We start from the raw sequence: 26,197 nt of genomic DNA on the forward strand, positions 1-26,197 counted from the left end.
GATAAAAATACTCTTTTAAGTAGATCAGTGACCACTGTTGGTCGCCTAAGATGACAGCTAGTGCGCAAATAAGACTAATGTTTGTCAGTCCATGCGGGTTAATAACAAAGAAATGAAAAGTTTTAAAATCCAAAACGTTTTAATACATTTACCATCTTCATGTTTTGTGAAGAGAAATTCTACTGTGGAAACAGTTTAATTATTCAGAGGTCAGAGGCCAATGCAACTATAATTTTATTATTATTTACCTGCCTTTGCTATTCGTAACATCAAGTTCCACATGTGGTGAGATACCCAATTCGCCATAAAGAGTAAGATAAACGTGATTGGCTGTATTCCCATTTCTTTCATTGGCTGTTTTGACACGAATGTTGTACACATGCATGTTGCCTTTCCCTGAAGTGGGTTCAGTAACATATTACAGTAACATGTTACATTCGAACATGATTAACGGTAAACAGACATGGATCTAACAAAATGAACGCTACTGTCACAAAATGCAAACAGAATGCTGAATATATGTTTGTGAGCTTTACTGTATATGCATCTTACTATTCGATTATCTTCTGTTTTGCAACATTTTGGAACACAAAACTTCAATCCCTCGTTAATATTCGAACTAAGCTCGACAAAATAAGGACAAATTTCAGGACAATACTGATAGACCAGAAAAATTACACAATTATGATTACCTTACCTCTACAAACGTCACATGTCTCTCTGCAGACATAATGTTGGTATCTGTTTAAATAACCACATGTTGGTCGAGCCGCTACGCATTCTACCTTGCCTATGTAAAAGAAATTAGCCTTTGTCGTCAGACAGGAGTTTTTACAATGCCAGTCATGCATTTAAAATATTAGATTTTGAGTGATACAAAAATAGTTTTCAAAATGTTTTTGGCGCGATCGATTGCATATATATGAGAGGTACGTTTTGTGATTAAACGTGCACACCCTATACAGTATTGCTCTGTAGCATACTGCAACCCTATTTAGACACTAAAAAGACAACGACGGTATGTATCAAATCCATATTGCTGTTAATGTATTTTCACTATACATTTGATAAAATATTTCTGATATTTTGAAAATAACGTAATTGTGAAAAATGATTTTTAAATATATTTTAAATATTCTAATTGTTAATAATGGCATAACTGATCACTCGCACCACAAATAAAAAGCAGAGTAAAAAGAAAATTGTCTTCCCCTCATACCAACAATCGGTATAATAACGCATATAGCACACATTTCATCGTTACATATAATTAACTGCGAAGTAGTTGGTCGAAATAACTTATGACAAGTTTCAGAAACGAACTAAACAGTGCGCGGTACTTCATATTCAGACTGCACCTTTTGTTGGTATGCATTCGAGAAAACTACTATTAGCAACTGACTGTTTACCAGATGATGCAAAATAATGCAGATGTACGTGTGACATACTTCCCTTTAAACACAGAAAAATTACATACTTATGTATTTCATTTTAATTGCAGAGACATATTACAAAGTAAATATATCCGCGGTCAATACTGACTCACTACAAAGAGGGGGGGGACAAACCTGACGCGATTTGAATAGAATCTCCTGGATAAATTCGTATATTGGGAAGGGCAGACCATGTCCTCTTGCCAAGCTCTACTGTTATCTGAAAGAGGGAAAACATTTACACAAATATGCATATCAGGTGCATGAAAAAAATACATAAAAATTATCCGAACAATAATTTTATCTTTTCTATTCTTATCTGTTCATTTGTATGGACAAACCATCACGTGATGATGTACGGGTGAGTAGGCCTACTCATGTCTGTCTAATAGACAAAGGATCTCAATGAATATATTGCGCCAATACAATGAATGTCATTGAGAGACCATTAAAGGATTACGCGGTCTTCCTTTCATGTAGGTCCGCCATATTTAGGTGTCGGCCTTGCTAGACCTCGGCTCTTCTCGATGTGAATGCTCTTTGTGATACGCGTTACTGCTCCTGGATCCGCTTTCCATGAGAAAATACAAATTCAGCTCGTCACTTGCAACGTCTCTGTCTTTTTGTTCTTTAAATGTTATGACTGAATTAGACTTAATTAAATAACTGCAACATGTTAATCTTAATCTATAGATATAAAAATATTACGTGAATGTCTTCTGGCGCGGGTGGTTGCGGTTATAATCATCTATAGAATTTTTTTTCATTATTACAGATAAAAACTATGATAACTTGATTAGTGTCCAGGTATGCAAAAATTGTGGACAGTTATTTATGACCAAATTTAACTTACACTTTCAAACTGCCAAGAATCCGATATGCTGTTTGAAGACGATAACAAGGCACTGATGCATTTAATGTCTCCCAAAGGTTCTTGTACCGAAAATGATACAGTATCGATACTGAAAGTAATTAAAGAGCTATGTCATGTATATGTCCAAAAATCAATCCGTACGTAACGTTAATTTGAACCCTCCATTTGAAAGTTATATACATGTTTCATGAATACTAGTGCATGCTATTCGTTAAAAAGAATCGTATGCCAGCTGCTAGGAAAATTACATTTACATGAACTTATAGATATAATTATTCTATACATTACCACTCAAAATAATGCGCTATCATAAGATATAAACAAAATATGTAATATTAATCCCCACACGTACATTTTCGTGAACATTATTTGATCCACGTTCCAGAGTTTTCAAAGAGAAAATCATTGCGCAAGTGCATTATGGTTAGCAAAGGCATGCATTCTTAAACTTGGCGCTTTGTAGAATGCACTATTAATATAATAACGTTATAACGTTTATTTTTCCCTTACCTGTTGTGTTTGAATTGACCATTGACCAGTAGCCTTGGTGATGTACTCTGATTCCCGTACAAGATGATGTGAACGTGGTTCTCCGTTGGTGCGTGCCAATGGGCTTCATTACCCGTCTTGACAGATACCTTGTACGTGTAGACGGCAGGATCGTCATATACTGAAATGCAGTATACAAAATGTAATGCAGCTAGGTGACTTTTTACTGGTGAGTGTCAACATGGCAAAACCCCATACGTCAACAAATCCTTTAATTGGACATAGAACAGTATCAAAAAGTGTGTATACTGCTATTCTGTGGAACGGAAAACAAGATGACCAAATCCAATAAAGCTATGAAATGATATAAGAAAGTACATATGCAATAAAATAAGTGACAATTAACACAAATGAAAACATACAGTTGGAAACTCCTTTACAATTAAAGTAGGCCTAAAACATCTCACATACCGATGGAAAGACCGTAAGTTTTATTTAACAAAATGATCCCTCTACTTTACCAAGCATTACACCGAAACAATGTTCGTTTATATAAGAAGATAAATAGTAATATATATTGTATCAGAACAAGCGATTATAATACGTATGATCACAGTATTGAGTTGGGAGTAAACTGGTAGGTATTGTGTAACATACAACGTTATTACCTACCCTCAGAGCTCGTAAGAGCTATTTTACAAGCACAAAGTAGGCAGAGAATCCACGACAATCTCCAGGGAAACATTGTTGTTCGCCTGTGGAGCTTATAAAGCTACATAAAACCTCCAGTGGACATTAAAAATGCATGTTGAATTACAAGACACAATTACTTCCTGGTTTAAGCGTAACCTTGTTCCCAACCTACAGTGTATATGTCTCAGCCTTCACTTTGTTCACACTTTATCGACAAGTCAAAGTTATATATTGCCCACTTATACATGCATGCGCCTAAATAGTTATTACATCGGCTGTGTCTTGCCGTATATATCTAAGTTCAAGTGGTCCTTATCATATCTATAGTGTCGATACACTGTGAAAGGACAATCTCATTTGTCTAAGTTTGAAGTTATTTACTGTACTGTACACACGTTCTATTATTGTACGTTAGCGGTGTACAGGTTATTCATATTCAAGGGAAGGGCACGCGGGGGGGGGGGGGGGGCTGTGAGAGAGGGTAGGGGGGGATGAGGTGGGAAGGGGTAAAGTGCAAAATATGGGGATAGACATAGACGGAAACGGTTTGAGAGAGCAAGACACACACAAACACACACACGCACAGAGAGAGAGAGAGAGAGAGAGAGAGAGAGAGAGAGAGAAAGAGAGAGTAATCAATAGAAATGGAGGGACCATGTAGAGCCGCGTTTCGCACCAAACGCATTTTGCAATCTGGTATGTCATACCTGCTATTCTCCACAGACCAGGTAAAGTTCAGACTCAGTCCAGACGACCCAATCTGTCCTGACAGGGTCAGCCAGAAAAGACACTGGAGCAGTGAAATTCTTCAAGGCTCAAGGTGGCCTAACAAGATTGGAAGTAAACCGACGGTCCGGACGAAAAGTCAGCGCACGTGTGTGTGTGTGTGTGTGTGTGTGTGTGTGTGTGTATGTGTGTGTGTGCGTTGGTGTATGAGAGAGAGAGAGAGAGAGAGAGAGAGAGAGAGAGAGAGAGAGAGAGAGTCTAATCATCAATTAAAAAATCCTTATTGTTAATATTAGCAGATCTTTCTGTCAATCCTAAATTAATTCTACTATATGTTCAAAAATAAAACATAAATAACAAAGTCAAAGAAAAATAATAAATCACTATTAAAGTACACAATTATATTATATTTTTTCTTAGTTTTGATTGTTATGAGAGAGAGAGAGAGAGAGAGAGAGAGAGAGAGAGAGAGAGATTGGCGCTTTTCACTTGTGTCGATGACTTTATTATTGTGATACTGCCCCTTTTGTCTGTTTGTAGAAAGATTATTTCCTAAAACTCGATTTGCTTAAAGGTGCTCTCCACGACATTTTCTGCCTGAATGATATCATTTTTGAGTTTCTCTCCACGTGTTTGAAAACTTGGTCATATTTACTTATAAATGACTAGCTCGGTCATATTTATGTCCTCTAAAGATTCTTATATTTCCCAAATAGAATCTACAGACTATAAACCCTTAAACAAAAGGTTATCATAAGCGAACTTTGTGTCATTATTATCTTTTCAGCCTCTTCAGGTTGCCATTGCCAGTTGTATTATACACGGCACAGGGCCGCGATAAAGACCCTTTCTTGTGTGAAAACGAGGCAATCGCGTGACGGCAGATGTCATTCTATTTGACTAGCTAGTCATTTATAAGTAAAGTATTAAACTGAAAAATGGAATAAAACATTGAATCCCATTGGAAGTGCAGGTTTAGCGGATCAAACAATAGTTTGTGAATAGGATAAAATAGCTCTTTACCCCAGGAATTTTTATTTTATTTCACCTTTATTGAATACTCACTTGTATCGCTTGATGCTATTTTCTTTTTTTCATCTTGATGTATACCTGCAGTAAAAAGGCGCTTTTTTACGTATATCCACCCTTGTAATCCTAGCTTAGGCTATACTCCCTAGGGACGAACACAATCTCTGCCGTATCAGGAATTAATTTTGCGCCACCTACTCATCAAGTCGTCGGCGTTGGAAATTTTCATGGAGGGGATGGAAGCGTTTCAATTCTTCAATGAGAGACCCATTGGGTGGGAAGTGATCTCTACAATGTATGCCCCCAGCAATGTTGAAAGCCTTGATTCATCTCTTAAGAATTTCAGAATAATGAGCGTAAAATCGTATTTCTTTAACAGTGACAATTCACTATTATACTGAGTGCACGGCATGGGGTTGAGTCTTCACACAAGTAAACGCCTCGTGTGGGAATTGGGTATGGTCAAAAAAGAAAGAAATAAAGTGAATCCAGTCATTTTTTACCCAACTCATTTTTCAGCATTTTTCCCATACATTCTTAATCATTTATTTATTTAGTCTATACTATTATTTTTTTTCTTTCGGCGCTTATAGCCATGTCTGTTTGGATTTAATGCGCGCTTGATCGTATTTAATTGCATATGAGGAAATTAAATTAGAGAAATGCGTTTGATTGTTTTCTCAGAAACGGTTGTCTCTGCTTGCTCATGACACGGGATTCAGATAGGAATGATTTCACGCTTATCATCTGTATCATCACGAAAGCTATGGCGACAAGGAAATACACTCACTCTGGATCACAGCTATAGAAATGTCATATCGGCTTTTATGAATTGACGTCATACACACTTCTTGGGATCCCCCATCTTGATATCGAATATGTGATAGGTGGACGGAAGTTTGAACTCTGACCTCTCCCACTCCCATTGGAAATATTTGCTGGCTCCCGGATGTGATGTTGTCATGGTAACTGACACCTCAGAGAACATCAATGTGGAGCTGCATTTTACAGCAGCAACGCATTTTTCACTGCAATTAGTTTTTTTTTCTCTTAGTCACTTAAACTAATTCCAGACCTATAGAGACGTCACTGGAACTACATAACTTAACCATACTGCTGTACCAGGAAGTACTTCCTCCCCCCCTCCCAGCTACACAAGTGTGTGTGTGTGTGTGTGTGTGTGTGTGTGTGTGTGCGTGTGTGTGTGTGTTATTGACAGGAGTACATGCAGAAAATAGTATAAAAATTAAGTGCGGTGCAGGTTTTATACATTGTTTTCCATTATTATGTTAAGCTTAGTATGGCGTTCTGGGGCTTTAAAACGAAGGCATAACGTCGGATAGCCGTTTTTCGTTATGGAAATATCAGGGTTTTCTCGTGATATATTCAATTGCAGTGTTTTGGTGGGGTCTATGGTGCAGCAATTAAAATAAATACGAATCAATAAACACACATTTGAATGTACCCACTGAGGCGAGAAAAATGTAAACTAATCGCGGGTTCTGTCGGTATATAGCGTGGTGTCTTCTAGTTTATGACTAGGATTCTGAATAAGCGCTATGCTTTAACAGTTATTCTTACAAATATGCCATAAAGTCACATAACTGTGGCGAAACATTCCTTTGCAGGTGTATTGTCCGAGATACCGATAGCATATACAGTATTCTGTGCATTCGCACATACATGCGTGTGTGTGTGTGTGTGTGTGTGTGTGTGTGAGATCGAGAGAGAGAGAGAGAGAGAGAGAGAGAGAGAGAGAAATTTGAACGTTTATCAGCTGCAGCGATAAAGGTGAATAAAAGTAAGTCACTCTGACCTAGATCGACAGTCGAATTTATTATTAGCATCAGAGGGTATGCGGTATACTTCACGGGGAAATCCCTCCTTGTGACAACAAACGCGGTGAAAGACTGAATATACACAGAACGGTGCCAGTCCCTCGTATATCAACTTCCTGCTTGATCTTCGAGGAAAGTTCCAGGAACAATTCCATGAAGGGAACGAATTCAACGTAATTGGTTATCTGTTACACTGTAGTATTACCTAGGGGACTAAACAACAATGACAGTAGTGCTGTATTCTGACTTGCTTTTAGCCGTGAGTGCTGCCATTTTGCTCGTCGTTGGGGAAAACGCGGTGTGGGCCAAGCCGGTGGGAGAGACCACTTCTGGAATCAACGTGTCCAATGACACCGAGACGCACATTCCTCAGGTAAGGTGTTTATACGTGCAGAGCGGGATTTGTATACAAACATACTATAAGCACGTGCTTGGGAACCGGTTAACCTTCCCATCTCCCGGATTTCGATACCCACACATAAAAAAGAACAATGGCTTAACAAAGATGATCAAATTGATATTTGGATGACGCAGAAAGATAGAAAAAAAGCAAAAAGTAGGAAAATTGAAGTTAAGAAGTAAATAGCAATGTTTTTGTTTACCTGCAATGGGGTCACCATAGTTGTTAGGAGGGCCGAGGGCACCCCGAGGCAAAAAATCCGGCCTAGAATGCATAGCCCCCAGTCCGTTTCATTGTACTGGGACTGTCGTGCACATAGACAGGTGCACTGTTATATTACACTTCTTAAAATGTATCGCGTCACCAGTAGGCCTATACAATTTCTTAAGTCAAACAAATTCGTTAAACAAAGATATGTAAAATAAGCATATACACATAAAAGCGTAAATTTCGTAGATGTAAGGTTACACTGATGAGGGCTGTGCACGATAGGCCTATCCTCAATCTGTGGAAATATTATTATATCTTTATACTTCTTTTCTTGTTTTTTTTTTTCTCTTTAATAAGTTCAAATACACTCAAGGTATTGTGAAGCGCCTTCTTCCTCTACTTTCCCTATTTTATTACTGGCATATATGTAATGCATAATATTTATGCCTAAGGCCGCTGTCAGATTCACACATCGTAGTAGCTGTGTCGGTCCAACTCTGAGGGGGATTTTTGCAGAGTGCAATCAGCGAACTCAGCTTAACTGTCTGGCACGCCTCCTCCAGCAGCTAGGGAGTAATTAACTTTCGGGGGCTGATCAAGCTGATTCTACTGATTGAACTTTAGCTTGAATCCCCCGCAGAGTTGGGCCGACCCAAGTAGTATGATGTGTGAATCTGAATGCGTCTTAATAGTCTGAATCATGTACGATAAGTGGAATATTTAACGCGTAACTCCTAATAAAAACAACAACACATGTACAGGCCGCCCAGCCTCCTAATAACACACGCTGAAGAAAGGCACAGAGTGACCGAAAGGTCTGTAAGGTACAGCTTTAAATTAGTGTAAAAAATGACTAGTTTCATCTTATCACACAACACAGGTGTGGGTTGAAAGCTTTTTTATTATGGAGACAGCGTAACAATGCGGAAGTTCTGGTAGACTGGTTAAACAAACATTGTTATCGAGCTCATACGCATTTTTAAGGGGAGTCGATTCTTTTTAAGTGTCATTACAGGGGGGAACCCAGAATTTTTTGAAGGTGGGTCCAGTTCTTTAGAAATTGACAGGCCTCGGATTACGAGGCCGACCCTCACCCCCTTGGCGTCAGATTTAGGACACGTTCAAGGGCCCCGAAAAAATGGTATTTTGGAGGGCAAATGGGGTCATTTGGCACCGTTTAGAACTATGATTCTGCTAGACTAATTTTGGTGCTTTTTTATCATAAATCGAAGGGGAGGGGGTCAGGACCCACCCAGAGACCCCCTAAATCTGCCATAGCATTAAGTAAATAAGTTCAACAGGGCATTTGAATAAACTGTTTATCTTAATGCTAAGTCAGCAATACAAGGTATTTCCACATCCACATTTTTAACAGAGCAACGCCCTTTATAAAAAAAGAGGTGGCATGTTAATCGGGGGATATGAGAAGAATGCCATACCAAACAATCGCAACAGTTTTGTTATTCAAAGCCAGTATAACATAATGATCTTTTTTCGGGGGGGGGGGGGGGGGAGTGGCATATGGTAGTTTCAGATGAACAGCAATCAAAACTGAACCCAATTTTGTAATTATTTCCACATTTTTCAAAGCCTTGATATCACTCCTTATTCCTCCTGTAATTGACTGAGAAACTTAAACTGTGATTACCAAAGATCACAATCATCATGGACAATATGGATTATCTTATTCAGGTATAACAAATTCAATTCAGCGGATGTACCTGTACATTATTGTCGGCAATAACCTGTCGCGCCTTGAGAATAAAGATGAACCCGGGTAAAGAACGTTCAATGTCATGTTTCTCTCACACTGTAAACATCAAGATACAGTAATAGTCTATTGGGTTTCTCTGTTCAAAGCAGAAAAATCATCCCGTAGCCACGTTCGGTAAAAACATAAGGGGGAGTACCTGTCACAAATTTATTTATATGTCCGTTAATTAAACATGCTTTATCTAGTATAAACAGTGTAAGGTGAAGACACAGGCCGAGGGTTGTTTTAACGGCGCACTATATACTAGAATTCAAAATTATAAGCGTATCCTACGCTCAAACCATGTTAACAAAGCTAATCACATGAGACATAGACGGACACTAAAGAGATGAAAAAAAAAAGAGCAGGGAGATTATTGAACCAATGCGCCACTGAAATCCTTTCTTCTTCTAAACGATGGATCAGCCTAGTTACTGTAGCTCGCACCGTGCTCATATGCAGTACTGTGAAAAATTGATAGAAGATATCGGTAGCAATACTCAGGGGACAATTAACCCCTCCCCCCACTTATCCCCTGTTGACAAACCAGGAAGTACAGGGCTATCCAATCCCGGTGTATGATGACGCCTTCCTTGTTTGCACACCTTTTACATGTTCGATAAATTGATTTACACGCTAAACTTACTATCTTTGATTGATGTTGCTGTAACTAAGTGTGACTAACTGTCATCGGTTATGTCACGAGCGTATCTTCCGTATCTGTATCTGTTAGGTGAAATTTCGTGAAATATTTAATTTGTATTTTTAAATAAGCATGTGACCAAAAGCCTATATATATGTATATATATGTTTCACATATATGTAGCACATGTGCATTATAACTGTTGCTCCCGAATATTCAACTAGTTGAGAATTGGCCGTCTCACTTATGTAGCGTCATCGTCATTGCTCTTTTTAGCATACGCTACTTACTTACATTTTTGTTTTGCAGAACGTTACTTATTCTACTTCACAACTCCTAATCTTGGTGAATGCAACACCTTACTTGGATACACAAGGGCAGAATTCGAGCCAGGAACCCGGCTGCCACGAGGAGTGCTCTGGCTGTTTCGGCCCAGAACCAACCCAGTGTTTCAGCTGCGTACACTTCAACCAATCAGGGACCTGTGTGAAAGTATGCAACGAAATAACCTTCTACCCCAGAGCTGACTTACCCTCCACGTGCTCACCTTGTGACAAACTCTGCCACAACGTTGGTTGCTTCGGTCCCGCTGAAACAGACTGTAAACTATTGCACGCTACTAAGGCGACGATTGGCGGCCCAGCGTACGCGCCCGTCCAGCTCGTACACGTGGCGCTTGGTTTTGCTGTATTGCTGGTGATAGCATTAATTGTAGCACTTATTGTTGTTTACAAACGTACTAGGAAGGTATGTTTAATGTGTTCGATAGAGATTAAATGCATCATACGGGGGGATAATTTATCCTGAGAAAATTTAACCACTGGATACCAGGTATTTTTTCAACTTTTATCAAACCAATGATATTGTCTTACATTGTGTCAATAATAACAAAAACAGTTCGATAGAATCTGTGCAGTTGCAACCCCCGTTTAGGCTGAGGCATGCAGTTACAGTGTATTCCACTGACACATATTGTCAAACGATGTAATTCATTTTTTTTTTTTTTTGCAATATCAAATAATTCTGGTATTCGAATTGTTGTAGTCAAATAGCGAAACAGTAGAAAAAATAATCAGAAAACCATTTTTATTCAAAATAAGAAAAACCTTCATGGACGAGACATCATATAGCTTTTCTCATCAAAAACGTTTTAATAATGTCCTATATATATATATATATATTTTTTTTTTTTTTTAAATTTTTATTATTATTTTTTTTTTAGAGACAGCGTATATCCATCCGTCGATCCATCCCCTTATCCAATGGCTTGAACTCCAGCCAGAGAGAGACAGACCAAGACACACCAGATAATTTGTATTCCTCGGTCTCTTTAATCTCTGGCTGGCGCAAACTGTCACGACAAGACGGTGCTGTAACCTCAAGTCCAAAGACACCTCCACTCCAAGGAGAATCACACACCTCTTCGACCGCCAAACAAGGCCCAGAGGTGAGACAATCTTTTGATGTAAGCTCACATCGGGAGAACTCAACCAACACTAGCAATACCGCAGAAGGCGAGGCACCTGTTCCAAATCCGTCAAATGTGGCACTCCAAACAGAATCTTCTTATTCTGAGACTGGAAATCTGGGTGTGAATTGCGCTTCGACGCCATTATCCCGATCAAAAAACGAAAAATCTGATATTTTAAGAAGGGAGCTTACAGAACTGGGGCTACCGGACTCCGGTGAAACAAAATCCAAGCGCAGTTTGATTGAAAGGAAACAGCAATCAAAAAGTGACCTCATAAGGGAAGATCTACCCAACCAAGACCCTGCGAAAGAGCCCATTGCTTCCTCAGACCTACTTCTAAGAAGTAAAAGCCTCCCAGTGGCCACTATAACGAGAAACCCCCCTGTTGCTTTAAGTATAAAGAAAACTGCGAAAACAATTGACCCATTGACATCACAACGGCTTGTTCGAGACAGTGGAATAGGTCAGAGCAACTCCGATATAAGACTATCGAATGAATCTGACCATCTCCGAGCACTAAGATACGGTGCACTTATCCCCTGTTGACTTATCCCCTGTTGACAAACCAGGAAGTACAGGGCTATCCAATCCCGGTGTATGATGACGCCTTCCTTGTTTGCACACCTTTTACATGTTCGATAAATTGATTTACACGCTAAACTTACTATCTTTGATTGATGTTGCTGTAACTAAGTGTGACTAACTGTCATCGGTTATGTCACGAGCGTATCTTCCGTATCTGTATCTGTTAGGTGAAATTTCGTGAAATATTTAATTTGTATTTTTAAATAAGCATGTGACCAAAAGCCTATATATATGTATATATATGTTTCACATATATGTAGCACATGTGCATTATAACTGTTGCTCCCGAATATTCAACTAGTTGAGAATTGGCCGTCTCACTTATGTAGCGTCATCGTCATTGCTCTTTTTAGCATACGCTACTTACTTACATTTTTGTTTTGCAGAACGTTACTTATTCTACTTCACAACTCCTAATCTTGGTGAATGCAACACCTTACTTGGATACACAAGGGCAGAATTCGAGCCAGGAACCCGGCTGCCACGAGGAGTGCTCTGGCTGTTTCGGCCCAGAACCAACCCAGTGTTTCAGCTGCGTACACTTCAACCAATCAGGGACCTGTGTGAAAGTATGCAACGAAATAACCTTCTACCCCAGAGCTGACTTACCCTCCACGTGCTCACCTTGTGACAAACTCTGCCACAACGTTGGTTGCTTCGGTCCCGCTGAAACAGACTGTAAACTATTGCACGCTACTAAGGCGACGATTGGCGGCCCAGCGTACGCGCCCGTCCAGCTCGTACACGTGGCGCTTGGTTTTGCTGTATTGCTGGTGATAGCATTAATTGTAGCACTTATTGTTGTTTACAAACGTACTAGGAAGGTATGTTTAATGTGTTCGATAGAGATTAAATGCATCATACGGGGGGATAATTTATCCTGAGAAAATTTAACCACTGGATACCAGGTATTTTTTCAACTTTTATCAAACCAATGATATTGTCTTACATTGTGTCAATAATAACAAAAACAGTTCGATAGAATCTGTGCAGTTGCAACCCCCGTTTAGGCTGAGGCATGCAGTTACAGTGTATTCCACTGACACATATTGTCAAACGATGTAATTCATTTTTTTTTTTTTTTGCAATATCAAATAATTCTGGTATTCGAATTGTTGTAGTCAAATAGCGAAACAGTAGAAAAAATAATCAGAAAACCATTTTTATTCAAAATAAGAAAAACCTTCATGGACGAGACATCATATAGCTTTTCTCATCAAAAACGTTTTAATAATGTCCTATATATATATATATATATTTTTTTTTTTTTTTAAATTTTTATTATTATTTTTTTTTTAGAGACAGCGTATATCCATCCGTCGATCCATCCCCTTATCCAATGGCTTGAACTCCAGCCAGAGAGAGACAGACCAAGACACACCAGATAATTTGTATTCCTCGGTCTCTTTAATCTCTGGCTGGCGCAAACTGTCACGACAAGACGGTGCTGTAACCTCAAGTCCAAAGACACCTCCACTCCAAGGAGAATCACACACCTCTTCGACCGCCAAACAAGGCCCAGAGGTGAGACAATCTTTTGATGTAAGCTCACATCGGGAGAACTCAACCAACACTAGCAATACCGCAGAAGGCGAGGCACCTGTTCCAAATCCGTCAAATGTGGCACTCCAAACAGAATCTTCTTATTCTGAGACTGGAAATCTGGGTGTGAATTGCGCTTCGACGCCATTATCCCGATCAAAAAACGAAAAATCTGATATTTTAAGAAGGGAGCTTACAGAACTGGGGCTACCGGACTCCGGTGAAACAAAATCCAAGCGCAGTTTGATTGAAAGGAAACAGCAATCAAAAAGTGACCTCATAAGGGAAGATCTACCCAACCAAGACCCTGCGAAAGAGCCCATTGCTTCCTCAGACCTACTTCTAAGAAGTAAAAGCCTCCCAGTGGCCACTATAACGAGAAACCCCCCTGTTGCTTTAAGTATAAAGAAAACTGCGAAAACAATTGACCCATTGACATCACAACGGCTTGTTCGAGACAGTGGAATAGGTCAGAGCAACTCCGATATAAGACTATCGAATGAATCTGACCATCTCCGAGCACTAAGATACGGTGCAAGCACATCTTCAAATCGACAAATCGACCGGACGTCAGATAAATCGCTTTCCATAGGTAGAGACTCTGTCTTCACTGAGTACTCGGACTTGGAGTCCGTAAGTGATCAAAGTGCGGTCACTGAAGTTTACGAAAATCTTGATAGAAAATCCACACAGTTCTCCGTTATGGAAGAAGCAGGGACGCCAAAGAGCTCACATGGATCGAAAACCGAAACGCAGAAACAGAAAAGAGATCATCTTTCAAAATCAAAATCTGTGGAAATGGCTGCCTATCTGAAGGAACCAGGTAAACGCGCTCGCTTGGATTCTGGCTCCTCGCTAACACATACTGAGCAACAAAAGCCACCCGAAATGGCCACAAGCATCAACAAGACAACCGATAGCAAAATAACTATCACCACCGTGCCTGATAAGGATATTCACCATATGCCTTCCACAGCATCAATCCCAGAGCTTATCCAGCACGTTGTACAGTCATACAATCAACCATGGCTTATAGATGTGGAAAGTTTTAACCAGACCGACCCGCGTTTCCAAATCGGCGTCTTCGACAAAGATGGCGGAGAGTTGTGCCTTCCTGTTGGACGGACTCGATTGTACGTGCCACAAGATGCTGTCACGCTGCCAACTGTGATCTACCTGTATGCTGATTATGAGACGGAATACCACAACGGCCGCGCCGTAACCTACACCCCCACAATTGAATGTGGACCAGACGGCTTGCAATTCCAGAGGGCAGTCACTCTCACTTTAGGCCACTGCGCTGTCAAAACAGACCTCCGGGACTTGGCCGTCATCTCGCAAAGTAACGGAGACTCGCGATGGCAAACGGAACCGCAAACAGCTTTGCTCAGAACAGCAGACGACAGTGTCTCGGTTCAGCTTCACCACTTCACCAGATACCGGGTTATCGACCGCCGCCAGGACTACCCAGTTGAACACGACGAAGACCCACTGGAAGAAAACACTGAAAGAAAGGAACCAGTTCCAAGCGATGTTGGTCCTTCTTCCGCCACGAAGGAAGGTTGTCCGACAAAATTTCTGTATGTTTGCATGTTTGTCCGTCAGTATGCGAAGGGTCGGTTTGAGGGAACGGTCCACTGGATGATCAAAGATGACCAGCTCTTGAGGGTAAGATTTGATCATCGAACGATTTATGACTGCAAGTAAACCATTCAAATATATTTCTATTTAAAAAATATTCCGGTGGCAATACAGATGTAGTAAAAGTAGGCAACAGAGAATAACGCATGTCTTGGTACAGTTTATTCAACTTTACCCTAACACTGAGCTATAATAATAATAATAATAATAATAATAATAATAATAATAATAATAATATATTTATTGTTTGTCATCTATACCCGTCTTTCTTTCAGTTTCAGCAAGTCCAATGGCTTCAAGACTCCCAGAGCACTTCAAGTGACTGCCGGTATGTAGAGGCGAAGGTACTGCAATTTCAAAAAGGAAAGGGAGCATTGATGATAAATCTACAAGCTATTGAAGGATGCTCACTGATGGGAGAAAGCACACATGTATGTATAATATAATATAATATAATATAATATAATATAATATAATATAATATAATTATCGATTGACAATGACGAATAGCTCCAAATGAACAGACAAGGTAGAAATATATGCTACGTTATTTCTGACTAATCACATTACACGATTGTGGTTCACTGGATGATATAATATGATGTTCAAGTTTTCTTTGCGGTGCGTTGTGTCTCTAACCTTATATGTGTAAGTGTAAAAAGTCTTTCCACACACTCCCCTTGTTCCACTATGTATATGTGTACAGTTTACTGGCGTTCGTTTTCTTTCTTTCCGTCTCTTTCTTTGTACACACATTCTTCATTTGTATATATGCTAGTATTCTCCTAGACTATGTTTTCAGGAGGAGAACGTTTATATGCAAAAGTAAATTGCCTTTTTTCTTTCTTCACAAATAGCTGACGATTTTTCCTCGGGTGTGCCTCAATCAGAGAAAGTAGATGGGAAGACTATTGGTGATACTGTATTAAGTAAGCGCACCATTTGGGAATACATTTGTGCATCAATGTGGTGGTTATTTGGATACAACGAGATGTGTTAACTGGCCCCGGTTTCAAAAAAAAAAAAAAAAAAAAAGCTTAAAGTCAGGTTCTCTGGCTAAGAACTTAATTACCAGGGTTACATGATCACATTGGCACATCTTACCCTATCAGGAGCAGTGTAACAGCACTCTCATGGAAATACTAGTCAACTAAGCCAGGGTACTGACTTAAGTTTTTTTTACTGAAACTGGGGCCTGCACTGTAACGTAGAAGCATCATTTAGATTCACTCCTGATTTTTCTGTTTTTTAACATTTCAGTCCATAGACGAGATGGTGGTGAACAGTTGCAATAAGGGCTATGCAGGGTTTCATTTGCAATGTGACGATAAGGAGAAGGCGCTGTGCGAAGTGAACATCAGCCAGAAGGACTCTGAGCAGACCACCACGCTGCACATCATACTCAATGACGTCATCCCCGTTGAGGAGGAAATCAAGCGTCTCCAGGTACATGTATACAACATCTGACATGTACAAATACGCGTAGATTGCATTATTTGCCTTTGCATCCGAATGAATTGCATGTATATGAAACATGGTGTGCGCCAGCGAAAAAATGTTCTTGTTATCTTTCTTCAGGGTTTTCTCTGTGGGAGTGAGGGCGAAGAACCACAATGGGTACAAAGACTCCTTGGGCTAGAGGCCGCCGGAATCCGAAGAGTTACCACAGGGAGACTTAAAGTGCCGGACGAAAAGAATAAAGAAAGCGGCTACAGCAGTGCCACGGGGTCTCAGTTAATGCCTACAGGTTTTACTAGTGAGAAGGAAGATGCGGCGGTTTAGTCCACTTCTGGTCACAATCCATAATTCCTATTGAACAGGGAATGTTCAATGTCACAGCAAGCTTTTTTTTCGTCGAGATAACAAATTACCCTTATCATTCCAGCTACTTTGCAACACATTCCTACAGGGTGCAGTCACTGTTGTGATCGCGTTTTATGTATAGGTCTATCGTAAATACTTTATTACTTGTGTTCTTTTGGTTTACTTCCGGTTCTGGGTATTACGCACATGGGCCTACACAACATTCCATTTTTGTTGGCCAGACATTGAATTTAGATTTTGAAAAAACTATTATGCTATTTTAACCATTTATGGTCATTGTTATAGGGCGTCGTGAAACGAATGCTTAAAGCCTTTATATTTTAAAGACATATTTCATCTTTTAATTGATATATATATATATAGAAAGATTTGAATGGAGGAACGGATTTATACATGTACATGTACATGGGTAGAAAGATTGATTGTTTCTCTCCTTCTTTCTTATCTGAAGACACCTTGATATTTGATAAACATCTAAATATTTTAATTGACCCGGTGAAGATTTACTTTCAAAGTTTATGTTGTGTCTTTTTTGTTTAAAATATCAATCAAAATCTTATTGGCTGCTTTCAGAATGCAATATCTATTGATTAACAACGGAGGAAATGCGTCCATAACATACAACTTAATTTCTTGCTTCATTTTCATGAATTTTTTCATTTGGCTCTGATAATGAAAGCTCAATTTAATTTATATGGTAAAGGGGTGAGTGATTTCACGGAATTTCTTTCTATTCATTTCTTTAGCTTGTTTATAGAATATAGAAATATTGCTCAATATGATATCGATATAAACATTTTTCGAATTCTATCGGAAAATGTTACTGTTTGAAAAACAGTGTAACTGTAATGTTGTTTAACTAAACTTTAAAGAATATTAATCATTTGTTATATGTACAGAGCTTGCTTGGTTCTAGGGATGCTTGTTTTAGACCAAACGTGTGGCTCTCTGCCTTAATTTTGGGTCTAAGAAACTCTAACAATGATTGACCAACCAAAATTATTTGGTAAAAGGGTGAGTTTATGAATTCACATTATTTCTTTTAATTAATTTCTTTAGCTTGTTTATTTGCTTATAGAATATAGAAATATTGCTCAATATGATATAAACATTGTTCGAATTCTATTGGAAATGTTACTGTTTAAAAAAGGTGTAACTGTAATGTTGTTTAACTAATTTTAGAGAAATATTAATCATTTATTATTATTACTTGGTACTAGGGATGCTTGTTTTAGACCAAACGTGTTGCTCTCTGCCTAAAGTGTTCGCAGGCCTACCTGTGGCTAATTCAGCCATTTACCGATGCAAGGAATTATTTTATTCGCTCCATTGCATTTACATGTAACCGTCCAAAATTTAGGTATTGTTTCAAAAGTTTTGAAGATTATACAATGTATGTGTAGTCAGAAACTACGCTTGTGGCTTTAGAAAATATTGAAAAAGTAAAACAATAGAAAAATGAGGAGTTTGAAAACTGTATTCAAATACGATACGTATTAATTTTTTTATCAATTAAATTTTGATACTTCTATTCATATTCAAGTTATTTGATCATTTGTACCTAACTACTTAAGTTTTTTGTACTGTGCAATCAATGCAAATTGAGTTCAATTACAATCACCAGGCGATTAAATTTGCAAGCAGCTGTTTATACATATCTTTTTGCATATTATTATATCCACAAAGATAAATAAAATTTTTCACAAATATTTCATCCTTCTTTCTTTTAATTAGCCCACTTGCTTCTAGGAATTATTTCTACATTTAACTTACACACCCTGTTTAAAGGATGAAAATTGTTCGTTTTAGCCAAAATACTTTTTCCTGGGGTGAATGGCAATTTCCCCATACTTACCAATGGTAAATGAATTCACACTTTTTTCTAAATAGTTTTTTTTTTTGTAATAATCTTTCAGGAAATTTGCTGAAATATCCAGAACTTTTGACCGGGGAAAAGTTCTAATGTGCGCTGTTTGCTTTAACATGTTGCGTCAATCACGCGCTCTTTTCATATGCTTTTACATTTCTTGCACAAAAACTTCATGTTTACGGAAAACCAACGGATAATGAACGTCATCTGTCTAGTCTTTAAAAATAATTAATAAAAAATAAATAGAGTAATAATATTAATGAAACAGCTAAATTTGAAAGATTCTATTAAGATGGGTTCATTTTGGTTGGAAATGGAAGTCCGGTTTGACCGGCGCTTGTGCAAACGGTTCTTTTTAAAAGATTATACACCAAGAAAACAGACTGGGAGGTGACACAAGAATTTCAGTGTTTCCAATTTTTATTAGCACCATAAAATTAACAGAACATTTTGCGGATACAGTGTTTCCGTGATTTTACTGCTAAGGCTATGCGACGCCGTGATATCCACGTCATACATTTCTAACATAAAAGACACCAATTTTCATCTCGATTCCAATAAGATAGGGTTATAATGAATTCGTTAAGATTTGGTACACGTTAACGCAAGACAAAATACAGACCCAACGCTATCAACAGCAGGGCAAACCACAGGTAAATATTTGACGAGCAAGTCAGTATGTTTAAGACGTGATCAATTTTACTCCCACCTTTTTGGGAACATGAAAGGTGTAAACGTGTTTGTGTCACAAACATCAGCGTGTATAAAATATCCTCTTTCCTTTAACGTAACACTTTATCAGCATGGCGTGAAATAACGTTTGGATCAAATAAGCCCCCCCCCCCCTAAAAAATAAATAAATAAATAAATAAAAAGGACATATTATAATATTTGTACTATAATATTTGCAATGATGTGACTATTATACACAATGCAATATTATTATCATTATTAAAATCGCAAACAAAAGTAACTTTCAAGCATACCCTGTGCATATGAAAAGGCAGAGGACATCGTGTATAATTTAACTTGTACGCAAAAATACATATATTGTAGCATACCTAAGTGTATTTACAAATTCATGAGATTCTATCAATTACATAAATTCAAGTCTATATCAATACTGATAATAGCCACACAAACACGAGACATTTTTTCTCATATCTTGACTCAAAATTCTTATTACAAACAATTCACCTCAAATGCAAAGTTTACACAATCCTGACATGCACATGTGCACGTTTATTTACTCTTGGTTCTATGCAGCTTGGAAAATATTTAAGATATCTTTACGAATATCCCATAGACAAGTCTTAACATTACAATTTTATTCTTTTTAAAATAAGAAACACTTTGCTCATGCACAAATTGAAAACTGCCCCGTACCCAATACTGCTTTTGCAAATCTCCCCAATATACAGAGGAAACATGCCTCCTGCGTTTGTCATTAAACAAAGGTCTCCTCTCTAGTGGCACTTGTACTTCAATTTACCTTTTTAACTACTGTCTATAACTGATAAGGTGTTAATTTTTTTCACCTATTACAAAAAGGTAAAAAACAATCAAACACTAATGATTATTCGTCTGAAGAGGCAAACTCATCTTTCCTCCGATAGGTGTCTCTGTAGATAGTTACAAAATTGCTTAAAGACATTCGTTCAATTTTGTTACAAACTACAGAGATGCCTGGTAACCTGATTTGTTAGAACCAACACAGTAAGCATACCATTACACAGCACTGTAGAACAGGGGAGACGTTTCTTTGGAAAGACAATCACACTGTTTAGGTATTGGCATTGCAAATCATTAAATGGCATGAAAAGTGATACTAATTGTAAGCAATGTACCAAAGTGACAATCGAGAGCTAAAAGTATAAGGAATTCATTTACTCTAGGCTGTCACATGCCCTTTCCAAAAATAAATGGCATAAATGTAGAGGACAACAAAAACGTTTTAGATCTTCATCAATCTACTGCTGTAAATACCTTACTAAAATCCACTGTTTACAATAATATACTTGACTACCTCTGAATTTTCTTAATAAATAGGACTTCTAAAAATGATGATGTGCACCTTTTGACATTTAACATTTCACTTAAATAAAATTTTCTATTTAATATTGGTAAAACATTGTTGCACTTCCCCAGGTAAGAAGAGAAAAACCAGTTACACCCCTAAAATGTAATTTAGCATGTCATGGTAAAACCCGATTTTCGTTAATAATGTTGACTTCAAATAAATTCTAAAACGTGACATGTATCTAAACCAAATAATAATAATAATACTAATAATAATTTTCTAATAACTGGTGAAAAGGCACCACTTAAATACCAAATAGATGTGTAAACATACCAGTATGGCGGCAATACTATATTCGCTTGAATATTTTGACATACAAGCATTTCCTTGTAAGGAGGCAAGAAAAATTGTCAAAAGTTAAAAAGAAACAAAATTTTAGGCCGAGAAGACAAATGTCAATGTTATTTGGACCCCATCTTTCATACTCTACTGCTTAAGGCATGAAATCAAACCATGCAGACAACAACTGAAGCACTTTACAAAATGCTGCATATTTTGAATTTCAAACATCTGAGGCAAATTGTGCATCAAAAGCAACCTGTTTTTATTAAGAATTATATCTATCATTAAAGAACAGATGTTTTATCTAGAGCACTAGCAAACAGAAATCTACATCGGCAAAGGTGAAATAGTATCACAGTACCATACATGAGGGCATGTTTCATCTCTGGAACATCACTTTTTCACTGTAAGAAACCCAACAGAAGTGGCCTTAAGTTCCTTCTTAGGTGTCAATGCAAAGCTAGCTATTCTGTTCATATAGCATTTTCATTTGGGTCCTCTGTGAATCAATTCTGTTTATATAGCATTTTCATTTGGGTCCTCTGTGAATCAATTCTCGCCCTCTCTGCCATATAAATTTGAACTTTCGAGGATACTTGCCCTGATGACCATTTGTTGAAGCTAAGTGATTTTCTTTTACTAGATATGAAGTAACAATTTTTGGCTGCAGTCATCTTTTTTCTCCGGAAAGAAAATTGCTCTGCCCTTTGCCATTCCTTTGGGCAACATACTGCAAACACTGGCTTTGAAAGAACCTACTTTATAAGTGATGGAAGTTCTTTTATATTTCCTGAAATTGTCAAATTCAGGAAATTGTGAAATAGTTGGCGCTGTTCAATCAGTAAAACATACTGCAAAGGCAGCTTCCACTGCTGCTGGATGTCAAGGCCACTGTATGTCAAGGTCACTGCTTACAAGGTCACTGCAGGTCAAGGGCATGAGACTGCTTGGTTTACTTCTTAGGCCAGCCCTGTAATAGGTATACATAACTTGTAATTAATAGCACATGAAAATGAACTCTGACTGAAAACTTAAACATAAACCATTAAAAACATTTTTTTAAAAACAGGTTTTCAGCAGGGTAAAATGTCAAAGCTCTCATATCATTTTACTTTCAAAATGTGCTATGAAATAATAAAGCTTAAATACGAAGCTGTCAAGACTACGTTTAAAAAGGGGTCAAGCACTAAACCTTAAATTATGAAGGCATTAAAAGTAAACCTGTTTAATATACATGCAATATGTATTCTATACAATTCACAAAACTCCATTTTGCAACAAATTTATTTTCTTTTAAATAACAGATGTATAAAAGCAACAATTTAGATAAATGAATGCCTAACGAATGCCATATTTTAAGGCAGCAGGTCTCACAAAGTGCAGGAAAGCTGTGGATAATATTAACATAATTTATAGGCACAGACACTCAAATCAGGGTAAGGGAGTCAGGCAAGAAGTAGTGCATAAAAAATTTGATATTTTTCTAAGCCCTATGGATCTGGCTAGACTTACTCAGATCAGTTTGTTGCTGTGAGTATTTAGGCTTATAATACCACAAAACATTTGGGTCTTTCTCTCTCTCTCTCACACACACAAAGTTAACAGAAACTTTTCCTCTTTCTCTCTCTCTCTCTCTCTCTTTCACACACACACACCTTTCGTCTCTTTCTCTCATTCACGCACACTCACAAAAACACACACAGACGGCATTCAGAAAAAGTTGATTCCCGGATTAACAGATCCAGACTAAATATAGAAGATTCACTTTAAAGCAAATGGCCTCCCTGCCTCCATACATGTCGCTGCAGGGGTCTTGCAATTTAAGCTCAGGGCCGAGATTTAATCTTCTTAATGGTACGTGTGGAGGTGGGGAGACCATCTCGGGATTTAGCGATGCAGCTTTTTAGTGGGGTTGGCAATATTAAGTCGGCAGATCAGTTAGTCTGCAGAACATCTCTTCTGAATGTGCTCTCTCTCTCTCACACACGCCTGTGCACTGTGCTCTGTTCTATAAGATAACAGTAACATGTTTACCATGCAGTAACACAGGGAGAATGGACAGACACATACACGCACACACGCCTGTGCACTGTGCTCTGTTCTATAAGATAACAGTAACATGTTTACCATGCAGTAACACAGGGAGAATGGACAGCTGTGTGGGCCATGCATGCTATGCCCATATGCCATCATCTTCATCCTGGCATGAGAATAAAAGAAACAAAATATGAGGGACTACAGCTAGACACACAACACAGAGCAAGCTCCATGACAAAACAATAACACAAGTGCAGTGTTAGAAATAATAAAGGATCACTACTTTATCTTGCCAGGTCAGCAAATTCAGTCTTTTGGGTAGTACTTTTTTCCTGCTAGAGTGTGACACATACTCTGAACCAGTGGGGCATAGGAAGCGCAACATAACTTGAACTGAATAATTTGTGAACTTAAAAGCCATTTTTCTTAAAGACATTGTATACTTGTTTTTGTGCAAAATTAAAATAAAAAAGGAATAATAATTTCTGTAAAGAATAGAAGCAAAGCCAAACTGGTCAATATTTTGAAATTTCTAAATAGACTGGTATCTAAAGCTGCCATGAAAATAGATCTATTGGCCTGGACAACCTCTGAAAAGATCGAAATCATTTCTAACACTCCAAGTGCGTAAAAAGGTTGTAGTCGCAACTCAAGTAATATAGAACAGTTCTGATGCACAGTTGAATGAAGAATAAAAAATTAATCAGTCACATACTGGATGCTCAGCTGCACATGGCATGAGATCTGACATATTCTATACTACACCTCTTCCGAGAAAACTAATTGTCACTGTCGTCATGAAAAAGTGACACAGAATATTCACCATGGGGAGACAGTAAGTATTAGTTTGATTTCAGGATGAACTCAGCAGCCATGGATTACTGGCATTACATGTACTTGCCAAACTAGTACCAAAGTGTGACATCATGCAATCAACTCAGGTTGATTACAATAACATTTCAGTGCTCAGAACTGGTCTTAATTACTCTAACAAGTACACACATGAGCTGTAAATGAAGTAACAATAAATTAAAAATTCTACATGGAAATAATAAAGAAAGTTTTTTTTTGTGGAAATGCAAAAAAATACTACTAACATCTACATTGCTTGTGAGCATATAAATGCAAATAAAATTTCACAGTTAGTGGAAAATATGCACAGGAAACACTCAGTGAAAGATATGATTTGAAATTTTCAACAAGTTCTACTTAAATCTTAACAGAGGCAAAACAAAACTGTTTTACAACAATACTTGCGAAAATTATTTGGTTAAATGCATGCTCCAAAACATTATAAAATATACAGGACCCATTCAAATGTTGTTTTAAACTTGGCTTCAGTGTTACAAAAAAAATCATGCATATTTTGCATCATTATTGATGTACTTCTGGCAGGTTATGCCTTATTTCAATAAAGAATTTAATTAGAAAAAAGGTTCCAGAACCTGGATGTGAAATGGGACCTGATATCATGAATAAGGGTAATGACATGATCTTTTAATGGGGAAACATATCAATGTTTCAGATACATAATTTCAGAATCATTAAAAATATAGTTTCTGTGTAGCATTTGGGTCTTTTTTTTTTCTATAAAGAACATAGTTGTTTGGTTGCCTGCTTTTCAGTTTTGTGTGCATTTTACAAATTTATGACTTAAAAAAATATACAGTATCTGTAAATTTCACAATTTTTCCCCTTGAAAAGATTGAGTCATTACCATACATTCTGCAAGAATTCACAACAGTAAAATTAAAATTACAGTAAATAAAAAGAACTTGCAAATTAGCCATTATAAAACCAACACAATGGACATTGGTCATCACATTACCTGGTCTGGAGTAGTGGACAGTGGGGAGGGTTTTATCCCCATGTGAGCCGAGGAGATCATCTCTGATGCTGCGGTCACCCCACCGCCGTTGTGGTCATCTTGTAGTTTCATACGACTCTGTGTCTGAAATGATTGTCACAGGATTTCATCAGCATGGTAAATACTTTTGAAAAAGATCACAGACTGTACTAATGCATTGAAAAAAAATGAGGATTGTTTACTTCACACAGCCAGAACTTACAAGAATACCCCAAAAGAGATATTTATGGCTGTTGTAGCCAGTTGCTTCATACCGAGCAAAAAGTAACAAGGTTAGTACTGTCTAGTATGATATTAATTAAATATTCCACCTTTCAACACACAGCACGATTCGAGTTTAATCTGAGAGTTAGAGAATCCTAATCATTCTGCTATACTGAAAAGATCCTTTTGTTTTAATAATTTACAGCAAGTTTAAACTGCCATAAAACCAAAGTCAAAGTGTCAATATTCTCCTCTCCCCTCCCCAACTCTCTTACTCCCTCAATCACAAACATCCAAATTTACTAATATACATATTTAATTATCCATCTTGGCCTTCTTTAGGAAAGCATTTGCCAATAACATTTTTTTCAGCAAAAATGGAGGTTTGTTTCAGCCTCCCTCAGCGACAGAATTTTCTCTGCCCTAAAGTGACCCAATATACATACCAAATCTTTGAGCTTGTGCTGCAGTTTGGCCTTCTCTTTGGTCAGTATGTCCACCTGGTCCCTGCCCCCCTTGTTCCCACCTCCGGACATCTCTAGAAGGGCAATATGAGAGTCCTTCTCACTGATGGCTGCTACTATGGCCTCCTGCCTAAAAATGTTATTAACACTATCTTACAGGTGCTTGTAACTATAAAAATGTTGCATGTTTCAATAATTTTCATTGTTTTATTGTGGTTCAAATTACAAGTGTATAAAGCAGA

The 26,197-nt window shown here is 37.8% G+C and overlaps 3 protein-coding genes across 4 annotated transcripts in view; 1 reads left to right on the top strand and 2 right to left on the bottom strand.

Annotated features, from left to right (window-relative positions):
* Positions 1-1,776: 1,776 nt before the first annotated feature.
* Positions 1,777-3,853, bottom strand: LOC147761072 (uncharacterized). Its single transcript, XM_087015145.1, has 4 exons — positions 3,469-3,853; positions 2,818-2,977; positions 2,287-2,395; positions 1,777-1,818 (listed from the first exon to the last, which is right to left on the bottom strand). The coding sequence occupies exons 1-4, from the start codon at positions 3,539-3,541 to the stop codon at positions 1,777-1,779; spliced, it is 384 nt and encodes a 127-aa protein (XP_086871271.1). The 5' UTR covers positions 3,542-3,853.
* Positions 3,854-7,054: 3,201 nt separating this feature from the next.
* Positions 7,055-18,860, top strand: LOC106162262 (uncharacterized). The gene is made up of 8 exons (XM_087015146.1): positions 7,055-7,455; positions 10,398-10,835; positions 11,311-12,087; positions 12,531-12,968; positions 13,444-15,354; positions 15,603-15,758; positions 16,588-16,773; positions 16,906-18,860. Exons 1-8 carry the CDS (start codon positions 7,306-7,308, stop codon positions 17,107-17,109), a joined length of 4,260 nt encoding a protein of 1,419 aa, XP_086871272.1. The 5' UTR covers positions 7,055-7,305; the 3' UTR covers positions 17,110-18,860.
* Positions 18,861-19,423: 563 nt separating this feature from the next.
* The window catches only part of LOC106153497 (ELKS/Rab6-interacting/CAST family member 1-like), a 43,646-nt gene continuing 36,872 nt past the window's right edge, over positions 19,424-26,197 (bottom strand). Inside the window, exons 14-17 of one of the 2 annotated variants that reach the window (XM_087016352.1) lie at positions 25,938-26,085; positions 25,249-25,371; positions 23,511-23,583; positions 19,424-22,353 (exon numbers count right to left, since the gene is read on the bottom strand). In XM_087016352.1, coding sequence (XP_086872478.1) covers positions 23,557-23,583; positions 25,249-25,371; positions 25,938-26,085 — 298 coding nt within the window. In that variant the 3' untranslated portion in view covers positions 19,424-22,353; positions 23,511-23,556. The remainder of the gene's footprint in view (positions 22,354-23,510; positions 23,584-25,248; positions 25,372-25,937; positions 26,086-26,197) is intronic. The other variant, XM_087016353.1, reaches the window with a different exon arrangement.

This window comes from Lingula anatina, chromosome 6, assembly GCF_051362555.1.
Source record: "Lingula anatina isolate TDL-2025a chromosome 6, LinAna3.0, whole genome shotgun sequence".
NCBI lineage: Eukaryota > Metazoa > Brachiopoda > Lingulata > Lingulida > Lingulidae > Lingula > Lingula anatina.